At 46.3% G+C, this 25,493-nt stretch overlaps 1 protein-coding gene across 4 annotated transcripts; it reads left to right on the forward strand.

Annotated features, from left to right (window-relative positions):
* Positions 1-907: 907 nt before the first annotated feature.
* PRPS1 (phosphoribosyl pyrophosphate synthetase 1) lies at positions 908-22,046 on the forward strand. Of its 4 annotated transcripts, XM_045881191.1 has the most exons (7): positions 908-1,192; positions 12,287-12,470; positions 13,617-13,715; positions 14,789-14,913; positions 17,840-18,013; positions 19,933-20,092; positions 21,022-22,046. In XM_045881191.1, exons 1-7 carry the CDS (start codon positions 1,071-1,073, stop codon positions 21,112-21,114), a joined length of 957 nt encoding a protein of 318 aa, XP_045737147.1. In that variant the 5' UTR covers positions 908-1,070; the 3' UTR covers positions 21,115-22,046. The 4 variants fall into 4 exon arrangements, with proteins under 4 accessions (XP_045737147.1, XP_054364831.1, XP_064430524.1 ...); XM_054508856.1 differs by lacking the exon at positions 19,933-20,092; XM_064574454.1 differs by lacking the exons at positions 12,287-12,470; positions 13,617-13,715; positions 14,789-14,913 and having other exon boundaries at positions 1,053-1,192.
* Positions 22,047-25,493: the final 3,447 nt, after the last annotated feature.

Raw genomic sequence — 25,493 nt, forward strand, 5'->3', positions numbered from 1 at the left:
ATTATAAAAATAAAACATGGTGTAAAAGGCCTCATGAGCAACATGTTGACATGACGCCGAGGCTCACATGAGGCAGAAAGACCAAAAACTAGGTTTCCTGATTCCTTCGGGGCTCTTAATCTGGAGTCCCATACATATACTATATCTTCTCTCCTTTCCAAGGGGTAGATAAATTAGACCTTTATTGCCAGGGTATTTTGGAAAATCCACACTCCTTCACTTGTTTGAACACACTTGGTCCCATCGTCCAAAACAAAACACAACTTTCTCTTGCCGTGGCTCTGGATGATGGAGGTGGCGGGCGCTCAGTCCCTTTCCCCTCGCGACTCGTCTTCCAGGCAAAGGCAACGCTGCACAGTCGGAAAGGGCAAACACGCCCTCTGGACGCACCCGTGCCACGGGTGTCTCTCGGTGATGTCAACGTGCTTTAAATCAGCCCTGCCCTATGAAGAGATAAAAATCACGTTCAGAAACATGCAAACTCCCGTTCAGAAATCTCCCCTTCATTCTGACAAACTGGCTGCCATCGCGCTAAACAGATTTTCTTAAAAGGAACGGCAAACCAGAGCCAGACTTACTTGGGGTGCTCAAGGGTTGGGGAAAAAGCGTGTCTGGTCTCCCGCTTGCGGGAAAGAGCTGGCACGACGCGCCACCAATATCCCTCCCTCCCCCGCCCCCCCCCCCCCCCCCCCGCAGTAGAGCGCGCTTCGCCTGGGCGCTCGGGAGCCGGCTCGCCCCGACCGCCTAGCTTCAGGGGGCGGCGCCGCGCCTTAGCCTCGCCCTTTTCATGGCCTCCAGCCAATACCTGAGACAAGCGGGGGCAGACCGAGCTGCGGCGAGAAACCCGCCCCTCGCTCCCGCTCAGCTAATCGCGGCGGCGGGGTGTGGCCCTGCCTGCTGGCCCCGCCTCCCCGGCGCGGGGCAATTTAGAGCCGCACGCCGGGCGGGAATGCAAGATGGCGGAGTAGCAACGCGAAGCGGTCAGCACCGAGTCTCTTGGCCGACTTCGGGTCCCGTCTCGGCAGCCGCAGTGATCGCTGAGCGGAGAGTGCCTAGGGTAGTGAGCCAAGATGCCGAATATTAAAATCTTCAGCGGCAGCTCCCACCAGGACTTATCCCAGAAAATTGCTGACCGCCTGGGCCTGGAGCTAGGCAAGGTGGTGACTAAGAAATTCAGCAATCAAGAGACCTGGTAAGGGCGAAGTCGGGACCCCGACCGGCCTCACCTGCCGGAGCGGCGGGGGGCGACGCTGGGGCGACAGAGGGTAGGGGGATGGGGCCGCCGCGTGAGTTGTGTGCGACCCGGGTTGCGGGGGGGGGGGGAAGGGGAAGGGGCAGCTCTGTGGCGAGCGTGCCCCGCGGGTTGTTTCCGTTATGTTACCTCTCGCGGGAGGGTCACGTTCATTCTCACCGTGCGGTGGGGTGGAGTCAAGATGGAGCAGGAGGCGAAGCTGCTGGGTTTGAAGGCAAGGGCTGGAGGACCCAAGACGGGGATAGCGGCTGCCTAGAGCGACGGAAAGGGAAAGACGCTTAGCCTCAGCCAAGGGGACACGTGGCTTTGTCGCTTCGCTGTGGAGCCATCCAGACAGGACTGGGGTCACTTTAACTCTTGGACCAGCTTGCTTGGGAGAACCTTACTGCGGCGTACTGAGCTCTCCTGGTGTTTCTCTTAGAGTCTTAAGAAGCAGCTTTTCAATTCGAAATGGTGTCGGTCGGCTTTTTGTAGTGAGGGAAACTGACATTATGTACTGAGGGCGCCAAAATTATTACTAAGGACTTCCGTTGGATTGGCAGGCGTTGGCTTTTCATATCTTCAGCATCACGTCTTTAGAAGTGGAGCCGTACTGAAGTTAAATCTAGCTGCTCAGATAAAGTGATGCATCAACTCTGCATCCTGATTGCCAGCATCTCAGCTTGAGCCATCCAGACAATTTTAGGGAACCTTCGTTCTGGCATCCTTGACCTTCCCCAGTGCAGCTACTGGTCCAGATGATAAGAAACCTGTTTTTCAGTTAGCAGAGTCTATCCTGAACTTGTCCACTTTTCTTAGCCCGCGTGGGGAATTTAGGAAACAGTTTTATTATCCCCGAGTGTTAAGATAATGGAGGAAAGATGAGTGGAAGACCGGAATTGCATAGTGCATCGCAGCTCGAATTTTTTTCATTGCCTTGCTAATTAAACTTGCTCCCTCCCCCCACTTCCAACTTCCTCCTGCACTTTGGGGGCCATCTTAGAGATAAACTTACTTACCTGATCCTTCCACCTGAATGTAGAATCTAACGGTTCTGATATTCATACTTGGTGTTTCTTTGCCCTGTCAATCAAATCAGGACGGTGCCCACAATCTCACAGGTGCAGTCATCTGTTAAGGGGAAAGTTTACACCAAACCTACTGGTTCAGTTAAATTAGATAAGGTTACTTTCAACATTTTTTCCTAGAAGCCTTTCCTTTTTCTCTTTCCTTAAACTTACTACCGAAGTGTAACTCCCCTATCCTTCCTAGACCTGCTGATAAAAGCATTCATGTGTAGTGGACAGCTTCCTTCTGGATACTTGCTTATGGGGCCGCTGGTTGTGATGTAGATGATAGTGCAACCAGGCAATGGCTTAGTCAGAAGAGGCTGGCCAAGCTGCTGTCTTTGGCTGTGACCACACCATAGTGACCATAATAAGACAGTCCAGGATCAGACTTGGCCAGTGGCAGTATAGGCAGGGGCCAAGAATGATTTTCTTTTAGAGGGTTTTTTCCGGCCCCCTTAGAGAACTGCGGTTATTAAATCATTTTCCTAGGCTTCTAGGAAAAATACAAAGACCTTATTTTTCTTTGTGTTAACCCTTCACCCTCTGCCTAAAGCAATACCATAGAACCTGAAGCTATATTGGGAGACAGGGAGGGTGAGAACAATTTAGTGTTCTGACTGATCTGAATTCATCAGCAATCCCAATCTACTTCAGAGATCAGGCTGGTTTCATTTTTAAACCGCTGGACAATAGCATGCTTGGAAACCCTGGTTAAGATTAAGCCCAACATGGAAAATTGCTGACTGGTTTGGTTTCCCTGTTTCAGGCTTAATCATTAGCTTTTTGGTTCCTGAGATGGTCTGAAATCTTCATTGAACATAATGGAATATGTTACCTGTGGAGCTTCCCCCTCTCTGCGCCCCCCCCCCCCCACCTTTGGCTCTTCTGCACTGTAGAAATGTTAACTGCTGCCCTGTGTGACTCTTGGGCTCTTAAGGACATGGACTGAGCAGCTCAATGGGTACTCTGGGTCATCAGAGGGAGAACTGCAGAGCCCAGCCTCAAATGAGACAGTTTTGCTGTCTGTACAATTTGCCAGAATCTCAGGGGTTGGTGCCCTCTGGAGAAGAGTGGCTTTTCTTCTCAAGTCAAGATCATCCATTGCTGTCCAGTTATTTAGGAAACATACATACATATATACATGTAGGTGGGTGTATCACATACACACAGAGAAGAGAGATTAGAAGTTCATGCTCTGGAATCAGAGAACCTGCATGTGAAGTCTGCTTTTCTTTGCCCCAGTAATCTCATCTGTAAAGTAATATCTACCCATGGAATTATTGTGAAGATGAAATGAGATAGGAGTAAAGGGAAACACTGTCCCACACAATAAATGCACAGTGAATGTTGGTAAGAAGTGGTGGTGATGATATTGCAGAAAATGTGGAAAATACAGAAGAGGACAAGGGGAAAAAAGACACCCCAAATAGTCTCACCATCCACGGTTGACTGTTCACGTTTTAATTTATGACCTTCCAGATATTTGTGTGTGTTTAAGTACTTTTTCAAAAATGTAAGATGTTTGGGGTACCTGAGTGGCTCAGTCAGTTAAGCATCCTACTCTTGGTTTTTTCTCAGGCCATGATCTCACAGTTGTGTGATCGAGCCCTGCATCGGGCTCTGTGCTCAGTGAGGAGTCTGCTTCAGATTCTGTCCCTCTCCCTTACTCTCTCTCTCTCTCAAATAAATAAATAAATAAATAAAATCTTTTTAAAAATGTGAGGTATTTATAGCTTTCATCACTTAGCAATATTTTTTGAATAATTTCTCCCCTTAATATTTTAGTCTACATGGTTTTAAATAGCTGTAGAGTCTTGTCTTACCGTTTTACTATGATTTTAGATAACCAAGTCCCTGCTATTAGATATTTCCCATTTTTGACTAATGCTTTTATATGAAAACTTTGAACATAAATCTTTGACCATTTCTGATGATTTCCTTAGGACAAATCCCTAGAAGGGGAATTACTAGGTTAAGGGGTATGCACCATTGTTCAGGCATTTGGTTGGCAGATTAGTTTCTAAAAGAGTTGACCCAATTTCTGTTCTCATCAGCAATAACGGTACTTAATAGTGATTAATGTATAGTGAGTACTTAAGATGTGCTAGTTCCTATGTTAAGTACTTTATCCATTTTTAATCCCCTCAACACTACTGAGAAGTTACTATCCCCATTTTATGGATGAAGGAACTAAGATTCAGAAGTTAATTTGCCCAGCTCTAGGTATTACTGTTTAAATTTTTGCTGATGCAGTATTTCATCTGGCTTTTAAATTTTTAGTATATTCAAAAGTTGTTTTTTTTTTTTTCTTATTCTCTTCAATAGCGGTAAGTACCTTTGGTTTATTTCGTTACTCTGGATAGGATGAGAGGGGGAAGACTAACTTTGGTTGCCTAGGATTTTCCTAAGAACCATATCCCCCGGTTAGTTAATCCCTTGCATTTTGCACATGCCAATGTCTCCGTCTAAATTCTTGAGATTTTCTTAAGAATACTACCTGCCTATTAGATTTCGCTTTATTTCCTTTTGTGTAGGCTTATGGATGCCCTTATGCCTGATGCTAAAGGAAAGGAATGGAGAAGCTAGTTTTCTCATTGGATGGACATGGCCAGTCTGCCCTCACTAGAAGATTGGGAGAATGATTGGCCCAAAGCCAGTTGAGGAACATGCCATTAGCTAGAAGGAGAGAACATGGAGTGTTACCCTTTAAATTGCTAAACCAGGTTTTTCCACCTGATAGATTACATTAAGAGCAAACAGGTTTTAGGCACAGCTCTTCTGCCATCAGTCACTGCCTAATTTATCATCTCTGACTTAGAGGAAACCATAAGAAAAATATTAAGATTTCTTGAACTGTTTCTTGACCAAGCTGTATAATCTGAGTGTAGTTTGCAGGCTTTTTAGGCTTTATGAAAGTCTGTATACTATAATACTACTGGAGGGAAGGATTGATCTTAATCAGTGAGATCAGTTATGTACAGTAAAATAAGGCAATGTCCTAGTTTACTCGCACCCCTTTATTTTGATGTATTTATTTATTTGAGAGCGGCTGCACAAGGGTGCGCAAGTGGGCAGAGGGGCAGAGGGAGAGAATTCTTCAAGCAGACTCCCCGTGGAGTGTGGAGCCCTGATGGAGGGCTCAGTCTCACAACCCATGAGACCATGACCTGAGACGAAACCAAGAGTTGGGTGTTCAACCTGTCTGAGCCACCAAGGGGCCCCTGCACCACTTTATTTGGGATATAGTTTAATAAAGAAAATTTTCAAGTTATTAGATACACGCCTGGTCATAACACCTTTCCGTGCTTGAGGGAAAATTTTAATCCTCAGTTTGGCTTTGGGGAGTGGTTGAACTGCTGCGTGACTATCATCAGGTGATAACAATAACAGGAAGATGTTACTAGTGATCGTGTAGGGTGGTGAGCTGGTGCTTTTGTAAAAATTATTTTTCAGACCTTCTATGATATTAGACTATAATTTCTAAAAGAATCACCTCTACTAAAGTATTGTATTTAGCAAATGATCCCTGATGTTTAGTTGGCAGTGATAATTTAATTTTATAATTAATACCTTATCTGCTTTCAAGAAAGGATTTTAAGTGTGTTTCATGATAGTCACACGTACAAAAGGTTCATTAAATGCATCAGAAGCCTTCTAAAACAAAGGACTATTGTAATCGTGCCAAGAATTTGGCATAAAGTGATTACTGAAGGTCAGTTGTTAATTTAACTGTATCCCTTGGCTTCCTGGCAGCCAAAGGGATAAAGGCATATGCAGTGGATTATGTAGTTTTGTGGGTTTTTTTTCGTAAAACTCTTTAGACACCTTCAGGCACAAAATTCTAAGAATTTTATGGGTGAGATCCTTAAATAATGATATTGAGTAACATAAGGAACAATGTAAGCAATTTTGTGGGTAATTTTTTTTTTTTTTTTAAGATTTATTTATTCCTGGGCGCCTGGGTGCTCAGTTGGTTAAGCGACTGCCTTCGGCTCAGGTCATGATCCTGGAGTCCCGGGATCGAGTCCCACATCAGGCTCCCTGCTCGGCAGGGAGTCTGCTTCTCCCTCTGACCCTCCTCCCTCTCATGTTCTCTGTCTCTCATTCTCTCTCTCTCAAATAAATAAATAAAATCTTTTAAAAAAAAAAAAGATTTATTTATTCCAGAGAGAGAGAGAGAGTGAGTGAGTGCAAGAGAGCCAGCGGGGAGAGAGGGGTGGCAGAGGGAGAGAGAATCTCAAGCAGACTCCCTGCTGAGCATGGAGCCCAACACAGGCCTCAATCCCAGGGCCCCAAGATCCGAGACCAGAGCTGAAGAGTCGGCGGCTTAACCAGCTGAGCCATCCAGGCGCCCCTTGTGAGTATTTTTTATAGAGACTCTGGTAGTCCAGGCATTTGTAAAGAGAGATAAGCCATCATGGTCTAAGGATGTTGCTTTCTGGTCTTACTTGAAAATAAGAAAGCTTTGAAATAGAGAATTAGCCCTTCTGTTAATGCTATCTTGGATCAGTTGCTAAACTGCTGTTCCCTAGCTCCTAATCAAACAACCTGGTTCTGGTTGAGTGAACGTCTGGACTGCAGATGATATTCTGTGCTCTTGACTGAAATAAGAGCCACAGGCCTCCCATATCAGATGTAGAGGATACCGTTGACTTCATTGGAAATCGGTGTGCCTGACTTTGGTTCTACCCCTGGGAAATGGAGATCTTAGTCAAGGAGGTGATGAGGTATGGGGCTCTTACCCCAGTTTTGAAGTTGCTCAGATATTTGAAGTACCTGGTCAAGACCCCAGAGTTGTGCACCATAAAACATAGAAAGGGCTCTTGTAGCCTGGAACTTGTCAAAGGGTGGGCATTGTGAGTAAAGGAGATCTGAGAAGTCCCTTTAAACACCACTGCCTCTTACTTGGGCCTGCCCCAGTGAGTACATTGCGGAACATAGTCTCCTCCAGGAGGTGTTACTCAGCCTTGTCTGCTTGTGGTTTTTAGTTTTTTAATAATATATTTTATTTATCCCAGCATATCCAAAAATAGGATAGTTTTAACACATAAGTGACAGTAAAATTGAGATATGTTTTTCCTTTTATTTATACCATCCTCACAAAAGAGTGTGTATTTTATGCTTCTAGCACATTTCAATTCAGTTACTCAGACACACTAATCACATTTCAAGTGCTTGATAACCACACAAGTCCAGTGACTCCCAGATTGGACGGTGCCATTCTAGGACCTACACTTTGGAAAACATGGAAGTTGCTCTCCCAGAAAGCCCTCCCTGGCTCCCTCCTGCTTGTCCATTTGAAATTTGAAGAATATCTTCAGAAAGCAGATTCGGCATTGGCATAGTTAACATTGCGGACAGAGTCCATTGCTTTTTAAGGCTGATCCCGGTGATTGATAGATGTCAGTTCACAGGGCACCTAGGTTGGTCAGTCGGTGAAGGGTCTGCCTTTGGCTCAGGTCATGATCTCAGGGTCCAGGGATCGAGCTCCACATCAGGCTCCCTGCTCAGTGGGGAGTCTGCTTCTCCCTCTACACCTCCCCCCACTCGTTCTCTCTCTCTCTCTCTAATAAGATCTTAAAGAAACAGATGTCAGTTAAGCTAAACCAGGGTCCACAAAATTGCTGTATTGTTCATTAGGTTGTCTCTGTATCAAGATTTCAGGATCGTGCCATAAAATACTTCGTAGCTATCCCCATTGTGGTGGGCCCAACAGGTTGTAGTTCTACCGAAAATGAAATCTCTGCCAGCTGAGTATCTGTGAAAAGGATCTGAGCAGATTTAGCAAAATCTTTTAAAGAAACATGTTGGACCCACTTGCCTCTAGTGCGAAGTGAGTTACTTTGTGAGGGATGATAGAAGCCAGTCTTCTAAATCTTCTCAATAACACACCTGCAGAAGGTTTGCATTCCAACTCAAGTGAGTGGATCCCCAGAGGCAGCCTAATCCTGAGGGAGTATTTATTCATTCACTGTTTGTGTCACACTGGCCCTGGCTGGCTGGGGATACAGAAGAGCGCGACAGATCTGGTCCCCGCCTTCATGGAGCTTGCATTCTAAGGGAAGAGATGACCATAAACAAGTGGGTAAAAATATAAAGCAATAACAAGTTTTGGTAGGTGTTGTGGAGGTAGTAATTGGGGAGGGTCACTTTATTGTGGAACATTTCAAACAAACGGAAGTAGAGAGAATAGTATAATGGTCTCCCCCAGTGTACCCATCACCCACCCAGATTAGCAGTTATTAATTATTGGCTTAATCTTGTTTCATCTGTCAATTCCCCCTTCCACACAACTCCCCACAATTATTTTGAAATAAACCTAGATATTATATCATATCACCCATATGTATTTCAGTAACCATGATACCATTTTCTTGCCTAAATAATTTAACAGCAGTCTCAATATCAAACCCAGCTAGTGTTCCAAATTTCCCTGTCTCATAAATGGGGGGGGGGGGGGTTTGCCTGAATCGGTATGCAAATGAAGCCCATATGGTGCAATTGATTGATTTTTTTTTAAGATTTTTTATTTATTCATTTGAGAGCAAGCAAGAGCACGAGCAGTGAGCAGCGGGGAGGAGGGAGAGGGAGAAGCAGATTCCCCACTGAGCAGGGAGCTAGTCGACGGTTGACACAGGGCTCGATCCCAGGACCCCTGAATCATGACCTGAGCCGAAGGCAGATGCTTAACCAACTGAGCCACCCAGGCGCCCAGGTTGATTTTTTTTAAGTCAATTTAATCTTTTGGTTCTCAGGGAAGTCACTTTTTTAAATTAAGATAATCAAAGGAGATATTTTGATTGAAGACCTGAGAAATAAATGAGCTAGTCACAGAAGGAACATTCCAGGTAGTGGGACCAAGTGCAGGGCAATGACATGATGAAGGACAGATTCAGGGAACGTAGAGGAAGACAGACCGGGTGACTGATGCATAGTAACCTAGGGAGAAAATACTTGGAGATGAGCTATTTCTCAAATCAAAAAAGTCAGAGTTTTCCAGATTCCCTCACCATATTACATAGTTTCTCCGAATGTAATCCAACTGGATGACGCTCTTTGACTTCATACAGAAATGCCTTTGTTTCTAGTTACACTTTTATTTTTTGTTGTTGTTTTTTTTTTTTAAAGATTTTATTTATTTATTTGAGAGAGAGAATGAGAGAGAGCACATGAGAGGGGGGAGGGTCAGAGGGAGAAGCAGACTCCCTGCCGAGCAGGGAGCCCGGGTGCGGGACTCGATCCAGGGACTCCAGGATCATGACCTGAGCCGAAGGCAGTCGCTTAACCAACTGAGCCACCCAGGCGCCCTCTAGTTACACTTTTATGACCTCCGCTTTCATGGAGGGCTGCAGTAATGGTTTACCCAGGTCCACACAAAGTATAATAATGCCCTCTGTCATTAAAACCAAATTTCGAGGGTGTTGTAGATTCACATGTAATTGTAGGAAATGATACTGAGAAATCCTGTGTACCCATTTCCCAGTTTTCCCAATGCTCCCAACCAGAGTTCTCCCAAACTATAGTTTTCTTGCAAAACTAGGGTAATGCAAGAGGCACGATATGGCCCTTCATGCAGTCAAGATACTAAACCATCCTGTCACCACAAGGCTCCTTCCTGTTGTAACCACACCCACACTTCTCGCTCTGTGTAGTTTCCTTAGCTTGCCTTTGTCTGGTTTGGGTGTCTCGCTGATACTGGCCTTGTAAAAATGTAAAATGCATTGGAACATATCCCCGCCTCGTCTCTGTTCTGGAAAAGATGGTGCACAATTGGTGTTCATTCCTCAAGTGTTTGGTAGAGCTCTCCAGTGAAGCTGTTTTCGGGTCAGTCTTCCTAGAGGCTTATCAGTTTTTTTCAAAATTTTTTCCAGTTTATTTACTTAAGTAATTTCTACACCCAACATGGGGCTCAAACCCACGATGCCACGATCAAGAGCCGCTGAGCCAGCCAGGTGCCCCAAGGCTTACCAGTTTTTTCATTCCCCTCACCCCAAGAGCCAGCTTTGTGTTTCATTGGTTTATCGCTATTGTTTTCCTGTTTTCGGTTTCACTGACTTCTGCTCTTACGGTTATTTTCTTCTGCTTACTTTGGGTTTATTTTGCCCATTTTCTACTTTATCAGTGTAGGAACTGAGATTATTGATACTGATTTTTTTTTGCCTTTTTTTAAGGTTATTTATTTATTTATTTATTTGAGATAGCGAGAGCATGAGCAGGAGGGAGGGGCAGAGGGAGAAGGAGACCAGACTCCCCGCTGAGCAGAGAGCCCCCCGGGATCCAGGATCCCCGGGATCATGACCTGAGCCAAAGGCAGACACTTAACCAATAAGGCATCCCTTATTGATATTGATTATTGAGAAAACAATGCACTTTTTTTTTGAAAACAATGCACTTTTTTTTTTTAAAGATTTTATTTATTTATTTGAGAGAGAGAATGAGAGAGAGAACATGAGAGGGGGGAGGGTCAGAGGGAGAAGCAGGCTCCCTGCTGAGCAGGCAGCCCGATGCGGGACTCGATCCTGGGACTCCAGGATCATGACCTGAGCCGAAGGCAGTCGCTTAACCAACTGAGCCACCCAGGCGCCCCAACAATGCACTTTTAATGTAAGGATCCCTAGTATAAAATACTTCTTGAATTCGGTGCCTGAAGGCTTATCTCCAGATATCCCTAACTAATGTGTTTTCCTTGTCGTTCTGGCTACCAGGAATCTCAGCCTCCCTGTTCTCGTTGGTTTCTGGCTTGATTTTTACCGTTTGCTCTTATTTTTCTTGCTTTACAATATAAACTAACCCCATTCTTTTTAAAATTAACTGTTACTTGGATTGGAAAGGGATAAATATTAAATGATTCTCTCCTATATCAGCTGCTTCTGGCAATGGAATTACCTCCTGTTGCAGTTTTCCTTTTGATCAGTAGGAGTTATCAACTATTCTGACCTACTCCGGATCGATACACACTACATACTGTACACTCACATCCACAGATAACCCCCGCCTCCCCCGCAGGATTCATTCGGGAAGTGGTGTTGCTTTGAGGTGTCATGGAGGTTATGATTTTTTTAATCCTAAGTTATTCTTGGTAAGGATCCAGGCGTGGATACTAAAACTTTCATTTTATGGTAAAGTATAGCCCTACTCCATAATTAATTTCCTGTGGAATATTTTTTAAACAAGACTTACTAATTGGACAGAATACAGTTAGCATAAAAGGGAGGCAAGGACCACATCTGTTTTATCCTCCATGCGTCTCTGACACTTAGCACAGTGACTGGCATATGAACATGGACTGTTTGTTGAGTGAAGTGCCAATATGGTAGATGTGCTGGCTTCCGTAGAAGCCTTCACTATAGAACAGTAGTGATTCATTCCGTACGTGATCCTTCTGCTTTTGTTCTATGTGAATTGTGACAGTCACAGATTTTGTATCAAATTTGCATTCACATGTCCTATTCCTATATCTAATGAGATACAGGCAGCTCGCTGAAATTATGTTCCAGTTACTTGTAAGTGTTTTAGCCAATCTTCATGCCAGGTCACTTGTAAAAGTAGCTAATATTTCTATGGCACACTGGAGTAAACTGAGGCAGTAAACTGCTTCTGGTATAGGGGATCTCCCAAAGGGAGGGGACCAGCGTTCGCATGACCCCCACTAGTCTATAACCCGTGAACATAGGGAAGCTGTACTTTTTAGACCTTACTGTCCGTAGAAATGTAGTGTAGTGCTTTAAATCACTTGTTTTCTTGTGGGGCCTGGGTGGCTCAGTTGGTTAAGTTGTCTGCCTTCACCTCAGGTCATGATCCCAGGGTCTGGAGTCTGGAATGGAGTCCCGGCTTCCCGCTGAGCAGGGAGTCAGCTTCTCCCTCTGCCCCTCCCCCCCCCAGTGCTCTCTCACTCTCAAATAAATAAATAAAATCTTTAAAAAAAAATTTTTTTTAAATAAAATCTCTTGGTTTTTTTTCTGCTTTCCTTCCTTTCTCGTTGTAGTGTGGAGATTGGAGAAAGCGTACGTGGAGAGGATGTCTACATTGTTCAGAGTGGTTGTGGCGAAATCAATGACAATCTAATGGAGCTTTTGATCATGATTAATGCCTGCAAGATTGCCTCAGCCAGCCGGGTTACTGCAGTCATCCCATGCTTCCCTTATGCCCGACAGGATAAGAAGGATAAGGTGGGAGCAGAAATCTCCTTTAAAAAAAAAAAAACAAAAAAAAACAAAAAAAAACTTTTTTTTTTTTAATCAGAAGTAGCACTTGCCCAGAGTCACAAAAATTTCTTAATCCTCAGACCAATATTTAGAGGGTATATTACTTTTTTTTTTATCACATTCTCGTAGGTATCAGTCAGTGTTCAAAAACAATTGACACGGGGTTGGTTTATATAAATCAACTCTTTTGTAGTCTGTATTTGTTCTAGTCATACATATGTGACTTTCAGTTAGCTCACTGCGACTTTTTAATTGTGTCAGTAGGACTAAGCACCAGCTACCGTGGAGTAGAATATTTTTTAAACTCTGGTAGATCCTCTGGGACCCTCTTGGGGTTCCAACTGTGATCTCTTCATAAAACTTGAAGTCGGTTACATGAAGGCTTAGTCTCATTATAAACACACATCTCACCTCATTTATCTGGGATTTTAGAGGCCAAGGTAATATACATAAAACTTTGCAGGACTATTGTAATAATCGGTGCTCAAATTTTGCATACAGTGTCTGGGAGAAGGCCAGATACTTTTATTCTGAGAGTACAGTGCTCCTCCAGAATACAAAGGCCTTTGCTACTTTATAGTGCAGCCAGGTGTATTTGCCTGTTATTTAAAGAGGTTGAAGTTGCCGGAAGGTCGACCTCCAGATGAGTATGTGAGTGGCATAATTTACAAAATAAACTATAATTTCCATTCTGTGATCTTTAAATTTCGACATGTTAGATGTCATACAGGTTTGAGTATGTGTTAAAAGAGATTTTAATAATTTTTGTGAAAAAGATTTTTTTTAAGTCTGCCTAGTTTAAATCACTGAGCATTGCAACACTCAGGCTGAAACTATGTACATTAAGTTAAGAAAACAAAAGGTAGGAAGGTATTTTTCTCTTCTGAAAGCCGTATCCTGATTTGGAAAAGTGATATTCCACTTACTATTCATGCTAGATTGTGATCTACTCACGGAGTCAACGGCCATGGCACTTTCTATGAATTTCCTGGCAGCACGGTGCCTTAAACATAGTAAGTGCACAATAGAGGAATGCTTCTCGAGCAAATGAATTGTTTCTCAAAATGGCATTTTGGTTTTTTTGTTCTTCTTTCCTCCCCCTCTATTTAGAGCCGGGCTCCAATCTCAGCCAAGCTGGTGGCAAATATGCTCTCTGTAGCAGGTGCGGATCATATTATCACCATGGACCTGCATGCTTCTCAGATTCAGGTATCTGGAAGCTAAATATTGGGCATTAGAAAGGGGTGGGAGAGGAGAGAGCTGATAATGCTGGAGACTGGAGAGAAGCAAAAACCTGTGCAAGTACAGCTCAGATAAACTAGACGTTGACAGCACTGTAAGCACCCTCACTTTAAGCATAGTTCCTGATCTGAGTCTTTGGGGTGGTTGGATAAGGGAGGCAGTCTGGAATTCTGAGAAGAGCATGGGCTTTGGGTTCAGACCTAGTCTGAATACTGGCTCTGACGCTCAGCAGCTTTGTAACTTTGGGCAGGTTATTTAACTGCTCTGAACACACACTGCATTGTTGTTGTGAGTGCGAAATTTATGATAGAACGCGTGGCCCAGGACAGGTGCTCCATTAATAGGAACTGTTAGTGTCATCGTTAAGTTGAGAGCCGCAGCTGTCGAAACCTACTTTGTAGCGTAAACCCAGAGAAAGCGGAGCAGAATACTGCCTTATATTCTGTACTATTTAAAGGGGCTTTCACATCCTCGTTGGAGGCTTGTGGCGATCCAGTGAGGTACCTGGGGTAGGTGATTCTACCCATTTTATAGAAGAGGAACAGATCTAATCTATAGCAGCTAGTATTAGAGTTACTCTCTGTGACCATTTATTATAAATACATTCCACTAGGTTTACGTATCAAAGCATGTCTAACTGGTTTAGCAGTTAGCTCTTGCTCCCTAACGAACCAGCCCAACATTTGGTGCCATAAGGCAGTATGACCTCACGGGTCTGCACACTGACTGGGCTGTTCTGGTATCAGCTGAACTTGGCCGTTTTTGCCAAGGGCTCACTCATGTTCCTGTGGTCAGTTGTGGGTTAGCCTTGTGGGTTAGCTGAGGGCAGGCTTTGCCCCTCTCAGCTGGACTCCCTTGTGCCACCCAGGTTTGAGGAAGGAGGAAGCCATTTTTAGTCTGCTCCAGCGGGCATGCCTTCTGATCAGTCAGAATGTTACAGGAAGGTATTCTTCGGGCAAGTTATTAGCCTCTTTGTATTGGTCATTTGTAAATGGAAGTGCAGAAAAACAAAGCAAACGTGACTCAGCTTCTTTCTACAGGGCTTTTTTGATATCCCAGTGGACAATTTGTATGCAGAGCCAGCTGTGCTGAAGTGGATAAGGGAGAACATCTCTGAGTGGAGGAACTGTACGATTGTCTCACCTGATGCTGGTGGAGCGAAGAGGTATGGCCGGAATGCATATTATTCTCAAAGTACTGGGGAAATCTTTCAGACAGCTGTGTCAGAAAGTGATAGTTTTCTTTTTTTTTTTTCCAAGATTTTATTTATTTATTTTAGAGAGAGAGAGAGAGATAGCAAGAGAGAGCACAGGCAGGGGAGAGAGGGAGAAGCAGGCTCCTTGCTGAGCAGAGAGCCCGACCTGGGGCTCGATCCCAGGACCCTGGGATCATGACCTGAGCCGAAGGCAGACGCTTAACTGACTGAGCCCCTCCAGGCGCCCCAGAAAGTGATATTTTTCTAGCAGGTGACAGTTTTTAAGTACGGCTGACCCTTGAACAACATGGGGGTTTGGGGCATCGGCCCCCCCCCATGCAGTCAAAAATCCACATAGAACTTTTGACCACACCAAAACTTAACTATTGGTAGCCAAATGTTAACTGGAAGCATTCCCAATAACATAAACAGCCGATTAACCATGTTGTATTTTATGTGTATTAAATACTATATTACAAGAAAGCAAGCTAGAGAAAAAATGTTGCTGAGAAAATACATTCACAGTACTATACTGCATCAGGAAAAAATCGGCTCATAAGTGGACCTGCACGGTTCACACCCGTGTCTTCCAAGGGTCAGCTCTACTTCAGAATGGGTGGAACCGGGACACGGGCTGGACATAGTTTTACTAACCCTCTTTTACTGGCCTGAGTCACTGTCTGAAAGGCAGGACAGCACAGAGGGGGCCCTTAAGTAGCTACCGTGTTGTAGGCTTGACTGAAACCCGTGAGTCACGGGGCACCGCAGAGCTAGCCACACCGCTGTGAAGTGATCCAGAATGGTGGGAAATTGGGAGTTCTAATGAATGGCACCCGCTTTCGAACTACATGCTATTAGCGGACAAGTAGGCCTTTTCCACACCTCGTGATGCCAGTGGTTAGACCGTCTTCATTCTGGCATTAAGATATTAAGCAGGAAGGAAAATAAAGTGGAGTAACTTTATTTAAAACCAGGACCTTAACACTTTAAACAAACTGATTACCAAGGATTGCCAGTTTCAGTGCTTTACGGCTCACGTGGTGCAGACTAAGAGCTCTTGACTTCCTTAGTGGATCACTCATTAGTAATGCATTCAAAAGGATGACACATGTTCTTCTTGTTGTGGAAATAGAATGAAGAGGCTACAAAACACAGATGATTAGGAAAAGCTAATTCAGATCTTTCTAAAGGCCATTCAAATCTTCAAAGACTGTTTCTCAACAACCTCATTATTTCAGTAACTTCAACAGAACGGCTAAGCTGAGAACTTGGGTTCCGTTATCCAGCCAGATGCATGGCTTTGTGAGTCCCACGTAATCGCTAGTTATCATCTGTAAAAGCAGCCAAGCCTAAAAAGCATCTCCCTAATGGTAGTTGCCAAACTTGTCTTAACTTGTTGGCCAGTGTTTTCCCATCTTGCCATGCGACTTAGAAAATAGTGTTTGAAATAAATAATCAAGCAAGATTTTCTTTCCAAATTTGGGTACAGGAAAACTGCCTTCAGTAGGTGACTTATGGCTTCGTTACTATTTTGTGTGTGTGTTGATAATTTTCTTAACAGCGGTAGAGTATTTTCAGAGTGAGTGGCTGTTATCACTTCTGTCTTGGCAGAGTTTTCGGAGTAAGTGGAGATCCCTGTGTGCTGGTGACTTGCACAGAGTTCTCCCCTCAAAGGTATAGGGAGTGACTTCCCAGCCCTTCTGCTTTGTCGGTCATTGAGTTTGTTGGCCGTCGAGTCTGGACGGTGGGGGACGCTTGAGGTAATTGGATCGTGCGTTTGTCTTGGATTAAGTAAATGTTCCAAGCAGATGGGTTATTCTTGACGTCCTCTGCCCACACCGTAGTCATGGAGAGGAGAGCACAGGGTGTGGTTCATCTAGGTCAGGGTACATAAGCCGTCCAGGTTGTGGTTTGGATCTTCTGTGTTCTCTATGACAGGGTCATACGTTCTCCCCTGTCTGGCACAACCTCCGTCACGTGACCATAGTCACAGCGCAAACCGGGCATAATGCTCTGGTTGGATCAGTGCTGCATTTAAAAAAACAAGACCCAAAGCACAGGCTTCTTCATGCACGGGGAGGACGGCTCAGTGGAGCAGGGGCCTACACATCATTTACACTGAGCAGCACGCTGTCGTTTACGCTGAGTCGATTTCTGGTTGAGTGAGTTATACGGGACTTGGTCATCAGAGATCGGTCTTCCTGTCCCACCTTCTAGTTCAGTTTGTATTACTGTGTAATAGCAAAATGAGACTGACTTTTTGACTTGGAGATACTTCGGGCTGTGTGGCCAGATGTCCAGTTTTCCTGGTTAATTGGTATAACTTTCTTTCTAGCGCTCCTAAAAGGAACTTCCAAGCTTGGTGTCCAGGTACAGTTGACATTGACAGTTGATGGAGCACTGAGGGGAGTGTGGTGAGAGCACAGGCATTCTGACTCTTCTCCCGCCAGGTTCAGGTTCACTTCTCACAACATCCGCATGTCAAATTGGGCCAATCTGTGCACTCGCGGCCTTAGTTAATGACGTCTTCTCTCTCTCCCCCTTCTGCTGCCAATCTCTTAAATGAACGTGCCTTCGCATCCTACTGCTTCCTGGGACTGGTGAGGCATCTGGCTATCCCCCGCTCGCTGTAAACCAGAATTAATTATAATCGAAGTCTGACTAATACGCTCATAAACTGCTCTCAGGATATGGAGGCATTAGTCTGTAAAACCCACTCTGTGCTGTTGGCCTCTGAGATGTCAATCAATGAGAGCTGTTTTCTTCTAGCCCTGGGAACAGTTTGGTTTCAAAGAGTGCTCCCCCCCCCCCCCCACCTCCCTGCCGGAAAGCAAGCCCATGGTTTAGTCCCTGTCTTTCGTCCTTAGGTTTTAACTGCGAACACCCTGTTTTGCAGAGTGACCTCCATTGCGGACCGGTTGAACGTGGACTTCGCTCTGATTCACAAAGAGCGGAAGAAGGCCAACGAAGTAGACCGCATGGTGCTGGTGGGAGACGTGAAGGACCGGGTGGCCATCCTGGTGGACGACATGGCTGACACGTGTGGCACAATCTGCCATGCGGCCGACAAGTGAGTGCGGAGAGGTGGGGCCGGTGGTTAGAAGGGGAACATAGCTAGCTGCTGTCTCAGTGCCTTACGCCTATGGATTCTTTGTGGAAGTAAGTCGAGCGGGCTGGTAACTAGCTTTGGGAGTTTTTATCACCCAAGGCTTTTGAATTGCAGTATGCAAACATTGATGGATATTTTCTTTTTTCCCCCAGATCTCCTGAGTTTTATTATGCTAAACCATATAGAGCATAAAATTTGCCGTTTTGACTAGTAGGTATACGATTCAGTGGCATTAGGTACATTGGCAGTGCCATGTGACGGTCACCACTGTATTTATTTCCAAAATGTTTTGACCACTCTGAATACTCGACTTTTGTTAGTTTTTAAAAACAAATTAAAGTAGAAATGTATGGGCCTGAAAAGACAGGAATTGGTCCTTCACACAGATTTGAATTGTGTGATTCCACTTAAGCATTTTTTTTTTTTTATAAATACAGTGTGGTGTACTATAAGCATATTTTCCTTATGATTTTCTTTTTCTTTTTTTAAGATTTTATTTATTTGAGAGAGAGAGAGAGCACAAGCAGGGGGAACGGCAGGCAGAGGGAGAGGGAGAAGCAGGCTCCCTGCTAAGCAGAGAGCCCATTGCAGGGCTCGATCCCAGGACCCTGGGATCATGACCTGAGCCGAAGGCAGACGCTTCACCGACTGAGCAACCCAGGTGCCCGCTTGGCTGCACTAAATTGTGCCTTCACTCTGTTCGCTCTGCTGCTAGTCACCAGTCTCTTATTACCTCCCCAGTCCATCTCTCTCATTGCCTCCCCACTTGCTAATCTGTCTAAAACTAAGGCTAGAGCCCATCACTCCTCTCCTTGAAAACCTTAAGTGGCTCCTCGTTGCTATAGTCCACACCACTGTGGAGAGCCTTGTTTCTCCTAATTTTTTCTTAACCTCAGGGTGTCTGCCATGCACAGGGCCTGGCATATAGTAGGGGCTAAGAAAGTATTTGTGGGCTGAGCAATTCCTGATTGGGATCCTGGAGTATACACTGATAAAACTCATTTCGTCCTTTATGATTAAGTTAACCCTAACTGCTGTAACAGCTCAGCTCCCCAAAATGTCAGTTCGTTACCATGATAGTTTCTTGTTCCTGGCTTACTCCAGTGCAGGTATCCCTCTTTCAGTTTTGTGGTGCTGCATCTTTAACATACGGCTTCCAAGATTACCTTGGAAGACATTTCCAGTTTGGCCAGCCAGAAAGGGAAAACAAGAGCATAGAGAATCACCCATGGAAGATTCTTCTAAGCCCAGCCAGTGGTATACGTTGCATGTGCCCACATTCTGATGGCTAGAATTCAGTCACATGGCCACTCCTAATTTTGCAAGGGAGGCTGGGAAATGTAGTCCAGCTGTGTGCCCAGGAAAAAAAAAAGACAGTGGATTTTGTTGAGCATAGCAGTCTGTGCCAGTTTTACTACGTTAATCCAAACCTATTCAGGTAAGTTCTTGGTCCAATTATCTCTCTTTGCTGTGAACTGAATCGTGGTCCCCTAAGGTTCATACGTTGGAAGTCCTACCCTTCCAGTGATGATATTTGGAGATGGGGCCTTTGGGGGAAGTACCTAGGTTTAGATGAGGTCGTTGGCGGGGGACCCTCATGATGGGAATAGTGCCCTTGTAAGAAGAGACACCGAGAGCTGGTTCCCCCATGCGTAGGCGCGCGCAGAGGTCACGTGAGCGCACAGGGAGATGGCCAGGAGAAGAGGCCTCAGGGTGACTGCTACCTTGTCACCACCTTGATCTTGGGGGTCCCAGCTTCCAGAACGGAGAGAGCAAGTCTTTAAGGCACCCAGGCTGATGGATACATTCCTCCCCCCCCCAACTCAGGTCCCCTAGTGACAAGTGAGAGTAATCCAGAGCAACTCTGCGTTTTCCTCTAGACTTCTCTCAGCTGGAGCCACCAGAGTTTATGCAATCTTGACTCATGGAATCTTTTCTGGCCCGGCCATTTCCCGCATTAACAACGCATGCTTTGAAGCAGTAGTAGTCACCAATACCATACCTCAGGAGGATAAGATGAAGCATTGCTCCAAAATACAGGTGAGGAGGAGATTCTCGCAAAAGAAGACTCCACGAAGTATTTTCAGGAAGTGGTTGCCTATGGCGAGTTAGGGGTCTGGATTCTGAAGATGTCCTCCTTTGCTCTTAAAGGGCTGAGTCTGTCATCAGGATCTGTGACCCAAAAGTTAAAAAAAAAAAAAATCACATGTAAAAATTCCGATTGCGAGGTGAACCTCTGGAGGACAGAGCATCAGGACTACAGCATTTCAGCAGACGCTCTCAGTGATTGTGATACACACTCACATTTGCAAGTCCATGCTTTACACTTGAGTGTGTGTCACTCTGAACTGTTGGCCCCCAGCAGACACAGTGGGAAACCTTTAAACGGGGGGTACACCCCTCAGAACTTCAGTGTCTCTCAGAGCATGCTCTGGAAACAGCCCAAGTTAGTTACCTAAGGTTCTCGTTAAAATGCAGGTTCCTTTGTTCCACCCGAGACCTACAAAACCAGGAGGTCCTGGGACCCCTCCTTTAATTCCCCCAAGTAATTAGACACCAACATTCAGGGGCTGTTGGCGCTAAAAGAACAAGGCCTTGCCTCATTAAAAATGTGTACAGTAATCCCTTAGCTTTCTGGAATTCATATGGAGAAGTGGAGCACCGATGTCCCTCTTAAGGATTTGGTTTTTCAGCTGAAGCATTCCCTTTTTTTCACTGCTGAGGATCTGTAAGTGTCGGCGCACCACCGTGTTGGTGAGTCTGAGTCAGGGGTGTTCCTCCTTGAGCACTTTGGCCCTTTCCTAAGTGGTTATGTTAAAAAATACTATGCAGAAGGTAGCTGGGGGCGGCTCACGAGGGGACACAGCCTAGTGCAGCAGCCTTAAGGGGAAGGCGCCTCGTCAGGCTGCTCAGCAGGGTTGTCATCTGTCTGTGTGGTACTAACCTGATGCTCCTCTCGGCTCCACTAGGTGATCGACATCTCCATGATCCTGGCAGAAGCCATCAGGAGGACTCACAACGGGGAGTCAGTTTCCTACCTGTTCAGCCACGTCCCTTTATAATAGAGTAACTGCTGAGGCTTTTTACGAAGAAAGTGAACCCCGCCCCCTTGTTTTCCCTTGGTGTTTGATGACAAATTGCGCAGAAGGCCCAGCTTGTCTCTGGCGAAGCTTTCTCCACCCCTCATCGGGTATATTAGCATTTCTCCTAAATGTAGAGAAAGACGGATTGAGATGAACTGCTGAGCTGCGCACAGCAAGAGTTCAGGCTTTGGAGGGTGTTGTGTCGGGGTGTGAATGTGTGGGGGGGGGCGGGGGGGGGAAGCGCAGACTACTTTGCATGTGAATACTTCAGGGTTTCCTTGGTTCAGAACTACTGGCCACAAAGCCGCCCCAGTTCCCCCACCCCCACCCCCAACCTGTGACAGGCTCTCAAAAGTCTCTGCGAAATGACAGCAAGAACCCTAGGCCACCCCAGCCCAGCTCGGGCCGCGGAGTCCTGTAAAGCTGCAGCTCTCTGGAGGGGGTGGGGGTACCCGGGATGGGGGCGGGGAGGCAGCACACAGGGCAGTGAATGCTTCTTGGGAGGAAAAAGCCTGATCCTTCACCCCCTGCTTGGGGATTGTGTCACTGGGATTCTCCTTTGTACCCGTTCCTTTCCATTTGGCTTGACCTTCAGCCATCTTGCCCTTCCCCTGGCCAGATGTCCTCTGGGGTGCAAGTGTTCCTCGTACCAGTCTTCTGGAAAGCAAAGTCGCTTCCTGCTACGTCATCTCTTAACACTGACACAGGATTATTTTTGCCGTAGCGTAATCTTCCTTAGCCCGCTACCGCTGTGGTAGTAGGTGTTAGGTGGGGTCGTAGTGCCTTTTGATTAATTTAAATATTTCATCTTCCTTCCATCTCTTTGGCCTCTCCAGTGACCTGCAATTTCTGTTAAAAAGACTGATGTTGCTGTCTCTCATAGAGGAAACTAATAAAGTGTCTGTGTGTGATTCGTTTGTCCGTATCGTGTCTGTACTGATCTTTCTGCTCCAGGGTTGGTCTAGGGGTCTTGCTGCCCAGCGATAGCTCTGAACTTCCGTGTCTCTGGACCGTTAGCTGCGTGGTTAAGCCCAGAGAAGGCCTTGGCCGCAGTTCTGTTCAACGGTAAGACCTGGAGAAGTCTGGGGTTTACCGAGAACCAAATACGGTGAGATTCTGTGCCTTATACCTGAGGGACAGCGCGTGTCGGGCCTGCTGGATCTCCGGTTCTTCTTCCCGGGGCTAGAAAGTCAGTACTTTCTCAATTTTCTAGAATTTACTCATTTGGAACCAGTTTTGCCAAATGCAAACGTTACCTCAATCAGTAGTAGACACACGTGTGGCATTTAATTTCAGGCCTTCTAATTAAAAACTGGGGAAGATGAATGTGTACAATTGAATGAATTATGCATTCCAGAATGCTCAGTGGGTTTTTGTTTTTGTTTTTTTGGTGCCTCATCAAATAAGGGAGTTCTTTTACTTCAGGTGAAGCCACATGCTTCTGGAGCTTTGTGCAGAGCGCCCCTTTATCTTTGAAGCCTGCTTCTGCTTTTGTTTGCCTCAGTTGCGCTTTATGTTGAATACTGGGATATCGACTTTACAGTGAGTCTTTTGGAAAAAAAAAGGGGGGGGTGATTCCAAAGGGACCGAGGTGGGCACTGAAGTATGTGCCTCTGACCTGCTAGCCCTCGTTCACGTCATCGGGCCTTCACTCCGGCAGCCGCTGACACGGAGCCTCAGTGCCCTAACCTGCCGACCATGCAGTTCCCTCAAGTATTGGATCAGTGGCTCGGGGCTTGCTGTGTCCGAACATTTTGACTGTACTGTGGGCCGCCTTGGGTAATCCAGTTCCTAGATAATCCCTCGGTCCCCACCTTTGGCCCCTGTGCCTGGGGGAGGGTCAGTGTTCAGTTTCCCGTGACACCCAGCAAAGCGCCGTAGCATCTCCGAGACCGTTTCTTTTTTGCCTCTAGTGGGAGCGCCCCACATGCCCTGGAAGGCAAGTGATCCTCGACTACGGAACAGCAGCAGGAACAGACGTGGCGGGGTGGGAGGGCAAGGCACCAAAGCCGAATGGGCCTGCGCCTGTAAGGGCCAGATGACTGCGCGGAGCCAAGGCATCCCCGGCTTCTACTCCACACCCCTCACCTTCCACCCTCCGAGCTAGAAGGGAGATTGCTCAGAACAACACTAACCTCACCACACCGAGTTCCCCAAGCTAATGCCTTTATAGAAGAGTCATCTCAAATTGGGGCTGCTGGTCTCCCCGCCAGATTGGGAAGTGAAGCATTTTCTGCTAGAGAGTTTATTTAATTGGACTGTTAATAGCATGTAGCCCTTGACCTGAGGGGTATTAAGCTCATGGAAAAAGCCTGTAGTTAAAAAAAAGAAAAACCTGCCCCTGTTAGCGATCTTGCCTCCTACCATCTCTTACTAGCTCTTGGTTGTGGGGGAGGGTAAGAGGCTTCTGGAAAGGAATCTGGTTATTGGAGGCACCTCCCGCACAAAGAACTCTGGAAGTGAGGATGAAGAAAGAAGGCTCTGCACTGCCGCTGGGCCTCCCAAGCCGACTGAAGACCACTGAGGGAGTAAATGCCCTATTGGTGGAAATAGCCATTACATTTGGTCAGGAGGGGGAGCCAGCTTCCTACCTTTCAGTTTGCACCCCTAGTCTCCCGCCAGATGCGTCCTCTAGGGATGCCAAACCCCCACCCCCCCACCCCTGCCCATCACATGATAACTGAGGTCACCAGAGTCCTCTATACTGCCCTCAATAGCTGCAAATGGGAGGAGGGAGGATTAGAATTAATACAACCACGGGGCAGGAACATACTGGAAGTTAATTCACACCTCATTTTCAGGCCAAGGATTGACCTTGTGCCTGTTAGTCATTTGCTGCCTTTTTGCCAACTGCTGGCTGTCCCGGAAGGCTGTTCTTACAGGCTCAGCCTTTTGCAAACGATTATCCAAAAGAGCACACTGGGGTATCTCCCCCCCGCCCCGTCGCCCACCCCCCAGCTGCTTGGAACAGGTGGCTCCTGTCATGACGTCAGGTCATGGTTTCAAGGCAAGAATGCTACAGCTCAGGACTCCCCCCCTCCTACTTTATTCCTGCCATGTTTTGAGACCTGTTTTTCTCCTGCAGATCTTTTTTCTACTAGTCTGAGACTCCCTGTTTCAGAGTAAAGGAAATTCTGCCCCGAATCCTGATGGATAAAATTCAGAGATTCCACGGAGTCTCTGATAAAGCATTTCTCCTAAGTCCCCTTCTTCAAAGTCTAGGTACTTGTGGGACAACGGCAGGGGGCTGGGATAGCGGCAGGCATATTCAGACCTGGAAGACCTGTGGTCACGATTATCTAGTTCTGCTCTCCAAGGCCCCAAAGATTGCAAAGGGAAAGGGCTTGTGGCGGCTGGACAGATTGCTACCACCCTACCCTTCCCGAGATCGCTTTGTGTCTCAGCACCAAGGGCTCCATGAAAGAAGACACTTCTTCCTGACCACCATCTTCCATTCCGCCTCACTCTCCTGCCCGCACCCCTGGATGCCCTTAGCCTCTGAGGTGCCCAAGTAGTCTTGCCATGAAGCTTCTTAAGCCCACTTGGCCGTTTTGGGGAATGTTCCCTTCGTGGTTTTTGTTTTTTGTTTGTTTTTGCTTGCAGAGTGACTGGGAAAGAGAGAGAGAGGGCCAGGGTAGCTTTTTCCATCGCAGCCCTTGGTCACCTCACCAGCCACCGCCGCCACACACCCCCCCCCCCCCCGAGACTCAGAAACCTGGCTGGCTCCTTGCTCCAGCTTGAGTCCATGTGAGTGTGATCCTCTGTTGCTGGCCTATTGGATGCCCCTCGGCGACAGGCTACTGTCCCTACCCATGCGCTAAGCCACCAGAGTGAGACCCTTCTCCCGTCTTTCCCTTTCCCTGAGCTCTTTCCCCCAAGGTATTCTTCCAATAGCTCAGCTACCAACTATAAAGTTCCAAATAAGGGGAGGGGAAAGCTCATTTTGCAGCGGGGCAACAGGCCTTCATCCCATTCCCCTCCACCCTGCTTTGTGTTTTCAACTGGCCCCATCCTTAGATTTTCCAAGTCCCCACCACCACACTCAGCGCATCCACTCATGCCGCAGCTGGGTCTTGTCGCTTCATCCATAGTGTTGCCCTGAGCTCACTCATATCTTGTGACTCTGATCCAGGGTTTGAATATAAGGCAAAAGAGGGCAGCCAGGCTTGACCAATACATTTTGCAAGGGCACTACACGGAACAGCGGTTTTCTACCTCTAGCATGGACGTTAGCCTGGAGCCACACTACTCAACCTCAGTCCTCACCCTCAAAGTTCTTGGGGTAGGGCCTCTGGTGACCCCGTGCATGGGGACTCTGTGGCGCAGGAGGGGCTGCAGCCAGGCAGGGGAGGGACGGC

The sequence above is a fragment of the Mirounga angustirostris genome, unplaced genomic scaffold (genome assembly GCF_029215605.1).
Source record: "Mirounga angustirostris isolate CCGP_5_RB_7025 unplaced genomic scaffold, mMirAng1.0.hap1 SCAF_11, whole genome shotgun sequence".
NCBI classification, from domain to species: domain Eukaryota; kingdom Metazoa; phylum Chordata; class Mammalia; order Carnivora; family Phocidae; genus Mirounga; species Mirounga angustirostris.